Source organism: Notothenia coriiceps, unplaced genomic scaffold, assembly GCF_000735185.1.
Source record: "Notothenia coriiceps isolate Sejong01 unplaced genomic scaffold, NC01 NC01_scaffold00013967, whole genome shotgun sequence".
Classification (NCBI taxonomy): domain Eukaryota; kingdom Metazoa; phylum Chordata; class Actinopteri; order Perciformes; family Nototheniidae; genus Notothenia; species Notothenia coriiceps.
In genome coordinates this window covers 1-5,425 of record NW_011346668.1, presented here as the reverse complement: position 1 = coordinate 5,425, position 5,425 = coordinate 1, and the positions used below count along the sequence as shown (strand labels likewise).

General features: G+C 41.8%; 1 protein-coding gene across 1 annotated transcript; it reads left to right on the top strand.

Annotated features, from left to right (window-relative positions):
* Positions 1 to 83: 83 nt before the first annotated feature.
* LOC104948235 (unconventional myosin-VIIa-like) lies at positions 84 to 4,775 on the top strand (the record flags this gene model as incomplete). The annotated part of the gene is made up of 11 exons (XM_010774408.1): positions 84 to 181; positions 270 to 354; positions 443 to 661; positions 1,053 to 1,262; positions 1,338 to 1,553; positions 1,660 to 1,818; positions 2,351 to 2,641; positions 2,729 to 2,895; positions 3,556 to 3,682; positions 3,759 to 3,878; positions 4,602 to 4,775. Coding segments are annotated over exons 1-11 (1,848 nt in total), but the record flags the coding sequence as incomplete, so codon positions are not given.
* Positions 4,776 to 5,425: the final 650 nt, after the last annotated feature.

Below are 5,425 nucleotides of genomic sequence, written 5' to 3'. Positions count from 1 at the left end.
ATATATATATATAGTATATATATTGTAGAAAATAAATATCTCCACCAACAAAAAAATTGAAAAAACGTGCTACTGTTTTCTTTCAGGACTTCCATGACACTATGCTGGAACTGGAGCGGATGAAAGAACTTAATGAGAAAGCACTTCTGATCCAGAAAGTCCTGAGAGGATACAGATACAGGTTTGGGGAAAAAAAGCTTGGAAATGACATTTATATTTAGCTTATGTGACTTGCATCCTCATGTCTGTATGACTCATTCCCTCTAAAGGAGGGAATACCTGAGGAAAAAGGCAGCTGCTCTTGTCATTCAGAAGCACTGGAGAGGACACAAAGGCCGAAAGCTGTACAAAGTGGTGAGTCACTGTTTCACACATTACCATCTATTAATAGGAAATGCAGGGGATCATGCAATATCCCCCTTCAATGCTGTTCCAACTCTAGGTCCAGCACGGCTTTGCCAGGCTGCAGGCTCAGGTCCGATCCCGCCAACTTCACTTCCTGTACAAGAAGAAGCGCGAGGCGGCCGTCGTGCTGCAGGCCCGAGTCAGAGGATACCTGGCCAAGAAGGAATGGAAGCGCAAGAGAGACGCTGTGATCCTCCTGCAGGCACACACCAGGGGGGGGTTGGCCAGAAAATCAGTCAGAAAGATGAAAACAGATGTAAGTTTAACCAGAAGAACTGTGAAGACCCCTCTCTAAGTGACACCTGATGGGGGTCAAAGTCCCTGCTGGTTATCTGTTACAGTTCTCTGGCGTCACCCAGCCTCCCTATCAGAGGAGTTCATGTAACCTTTCATCAACACCACGTCATGCTCCAGATGTCCTTCGGCTTATTTTACCACATATTTATTTACATTTAGTAAATGTCGGTATAACAACAATTTGAATTTAAATATGATATGAATATAAAAAATCTACTGTTTTAGTGTAATTATGTATGTACAGTAATATTCATTCCCTAAAGACATCGATGTGAGTGGCACCTCTGGTACTTTGGTTACTTTGACTGGGCAGGAAGCTTTATCCCTGATCTTCTTTTGTATTCTTTCAGATGTACCTCTCTGCCAAAGAGAAAGAAGAAGAACGGCGGGTGATTTTGGAGAGACAGAAACATTTGGAGGAAGTGCTGAGGCGGAAGAAGGAGATGGAGGCCAAAGCTCAGAATGAGGCCATCACAGACCAGGAGATGGTGGACAGCATTTTTGATTTCCTGCCTGTAGTGGTTGGAGGGCAGGAGGGGCAAGCCCCTGTAGGATTTGAGGTTTGAATAAAAATAGGCTTTGCACATTTGGATTTCCTTGTGAAGTCAGTCACTGTATGTCTGTTCTGTTTTCAGAAATTTGAGCTGAAAAAGACAATTACTGAGGAGATAGACATCGACGACGTCCCCATGGAGGAAGATCTTCCCAGAGGCGACGATGATGACGACCTGGATGAGTACTCCTTCTCCAAATTTGCCTCTATGTACTTCCAGGGTGCAGCCACCCACACCCACATCCGCCAGAGGCTGCGGCAGCCCCTGCTCTACCACGAAGATCAAGGAGATGTCCTGGTGCTTCCCTTAGACTGCGCTAATTCATAATTTCTCTGGTTCTTATACGAGGAACGTCTTTGTTGGCCATCAACTTACCATTGTGTTTCTGTGATGTTACCTTCAGGCTTCCATGACAGTGTGGTGGATCATCCTGAGGTTTTTGGGAGACCTCCCTGAGCCCAAGAAGCAGGTTCGAGGAAGCTCTACGCAGGAGCGCTTCATGCCGCAGGAGCTCATCTCCAGAAAGGACCGACGCCTCAGCCACATGGTCGGCCTGGATCAGGTAGATATCCTGACAGAGAGCAGTATTATGACATTTTGTAGATTTACATTGTGTAAAATCATGTTGTATTAGGGCCATTGTAGGTCAAACTTGTACAGATGTACAGAACAGTTGGAGGGGGTTAGTTAGAGTAGTTCATTTAGGAGAAAAAAACGTGGATAAAAAAGACCAACTCTGAGATCAAAGGAAGTAATTCACGAGAAAACAATCACACATTGACTGCCAAGTTCAATGTGCTTAGGTCCTCCACTGCAGATAAAAGTGTTTCCTGATCCATTCTTGCATAGTGAATCGGTGTGGTTACTTGAAACCCTTTTCTTCTTGCAAGTGTTGGCTTTCTTCCTGGAAAGTCTGTGAAATAGTTTTATCTCAGAGTAAATACACTTTTTCTCTGGAAAATCTATGACTATCACATATACTTTTTTTAATATAACCCTAATGCCCAAATACAAAATATGAATCTACAATGACCTTTCATATACATTGTACATTTATCATATATTTAAATTGTATTTCCTGTTGAATATTTTAGAGGGTGCTGAGGAATAAAAAGGAAAGGAAGGCTTCCACATTACCCGAGGAACCAGGACAGAACAGGAAGGGCTCCATGTTCACAGACTTGCTGGCCAGGAACAGGAAGCCTTCTGCTCTGCCTGCAGAGGCAGCAAACCCCAAGGTGTACACTGTGCCAGAGGGGAGCCCTCGAACCAGGAAGGGTTCCACATTCACTGACCTACTGATCAGAAACAAAAAAGCTTCTACTGCTACAGAAAATGCACCCCCCACCTCAAGCCTCAGGAAACCTTCCATCATCATGGAGGAGGTGAGGTTTAGGACGAAGAAATATTCTGACTTGCTGTGAAGTTTTATTCTGTCACTTATATACTGAGGGATGTCTTCTTTCTTTCAGTCCGACGATCTGACGGAAGTGTCCAAGCCTCCCACCCTGCAGAGTGTGAAGGAGGATGGGGACCTCATGGAGGGGGAGGGGGAGGGACCCACCCTGGACCGGCCGCTGACCTCACTGGAAAAACTCCACATCATCGTGGGATATGCCATCGTCAGACGTGACCTTAGGTAACAGAAGATCCATTTAAAAGTCACATAAATCCAATATCACCAATACACTTATATATATAGACAATGATATTCTTTTATTACACATTTACTGAATTGTTAAGTTTGAATTAAGTATTTCCTTATTAAATATGGGCAATCACTTCCAGAACAGTAGTCTGCACATTGAATCATGCCAGGTTCAAAAGTGAAGTTTCATTTTGCTGTCTTTTTTACTAAGGGAGATATATTTGTATTAAAACATAAATAAAAAAACATAGTCAACAGTCATAGAATAGCCATGTTTTTAGGAATACAATGTTGTATAGGCCTGGATATGAATGATTTATGAACAACTGTTCAAATCTTTAGAATATAGATAGGAGTGACAGTTTGGTGTATGCAAGTGATACTCAAGTGCAGATTGTTGAATCAGCATAGTTTTAGAAAAAAAGTCATTAGAACAGGTTTAAAATAATCTCATTTAGCTTATTAAAAGAGAAATCCACAGAAACAAAGATACAAAGTTGGCAACATAAAGCCCTTGGATGCCTTCTTTCTGCTAGTCTGAAAAAAAGGCATGTAATGAATTCAAAATAGCCCAAACTCTTACCAGTGATTAAAAATGTATGTGCCTAGTGTCTCTCTACTATTACAGGATGTGTTCTGTTGTCTGTCCAGGGATGAGATTTACTGTCAGATCTGCAAGCAGCTTCAAGACAACAACAATCGCAACAGCTACTTCCGCGGCTGGATCCTGCTGTCCCTCTGCCTGGGAGTCTTCCCCCCCAGTGATCGCTTCATTAGGGTAAACACAGATCTCTGATCAGTGTGTAGCATGCTGTGGGATGACTCTCACCTCTTCTCATCTCTTGCCTCGGCAGTATCTGCAGAGCTTCATCCGGTTCGCTCCAGGAGGCTACGCCCCGTACTGTGCAGAGAGGCTGCGGCGCACCTTGCTGAACGGAGTGCGGGGGGAGCCTCCAGCCTGGCTGGAGCTGCAGGTACTGCCACTCCCATAATATGCTCATGCTATTATTTTAAATGTGTTCATATGCGTTGCATTTATAGAAATTGTAGAATTAAAAATCACAGCTACAGCAGCCTAGTGTTCTGAACCATTCTCTAAACTGAAGGATTATTCTGAAAAAGTCTTAAATTCCTACGTTTTTTATAAACCAAAAGGTGTTTTAACTAGGATGGTTTTCAAAGTGAGTGGCTTTTTATTTATTTTGCTAGATAACTTTCTGAGAAAAAAAGAAATTAGCCGGGGAATTGTTATGTCTTTGGTCTGGATAGTATTTCAAATCATATACCTTATTTTTACATTTAGTACGTACAGCAGATGCCCTTCCACAGCAAGACTTTGACCCTTTTGCTCATGTATTTGCTGTGCAAAGGATTGTGGGTCTGAACAGCCAGAAAACCATTCTAGGTTTCATTCTGCAAACTGCGACTGGATGCAGAAGCAAATCCTGTATTTAGCAAATGATGTATTTAGACGTACTACATGTTGGGATAAGACATAGTGTGGTTTTATGGGTATTGGACATACCGAAGGTTTTGTTGTTGTAATGCTTATTTCAGCCACAAGAGGATGAAGTGCACAGCTACCCCTGTTCTAATGTTCCCATTGTAAACCTCGCTGTCAACAGAATGAACTTCACACGCACAGTTTATATCAATGCTGTTTAATCAACATGATTTGTTTGCCTGCTCTGTGATAGGCAACCAAGACAAAGAAGCCCATGATCGTGTCTGTGAACCTGATGGACGGACGCTCCATCAACCTGCCGGTGGACTCCTCCTCCACCTCCAGAGAGATCTGCCAACTGCTCTCCAACAAAATCAAACTCAAAGACACATTTGGCTTTTCTGTCTACGTCGCCTTGTATGAAAAGGTGCGCAGTTCCATCCTCAGGTGTAAATATTCCTGTAGTAGGCGATAAGGAGATCTGCTATTATAAAATGATCTCACCGATTCGTTGTACTTTGTTCTTTACAAGATATTTTATTTATATTTTTTACTTGCCTTCGATAAGTTAAGACTCATGTCAGCATTAAGTCAAAGTAGCTTATGTAGCGTATGCCCCATAGCTTCTATTCATCCCTTTTCTGCATGTAAATACACTTTACAATGTAAACAGATGGGGTCAATTTTTATTGTAATAAATAATAAAATGACTGGGCCATGGTAGGTGAGTAATACTTAGATGAAAAACTCTCTCAGATTAAAGGGGTCATTTTACAAGGAAAAACTCATATATTCTCATTCATTATAATTATTCATTGTAATAAGGTTGATTTAGCCCTTGCAAAGCGAGAACGGTCCTTTGCACTTTAATCTCAGAGAATATTACATTTTTGTGAGTTTTTACTTTTAGATGTACCTATCAGAGAATATCCGATATTCTTTTGGATGTTAAAAATCATTTGGTTTTGAACCTTTTTTCCCCCTTAGAAAGGTCCTAATATGCCACTTCATGTTTTAGTGATTTTAAAATACCTACAAATCCATACCTTAACACACTGACCTGTCCTGAAGGTGTGG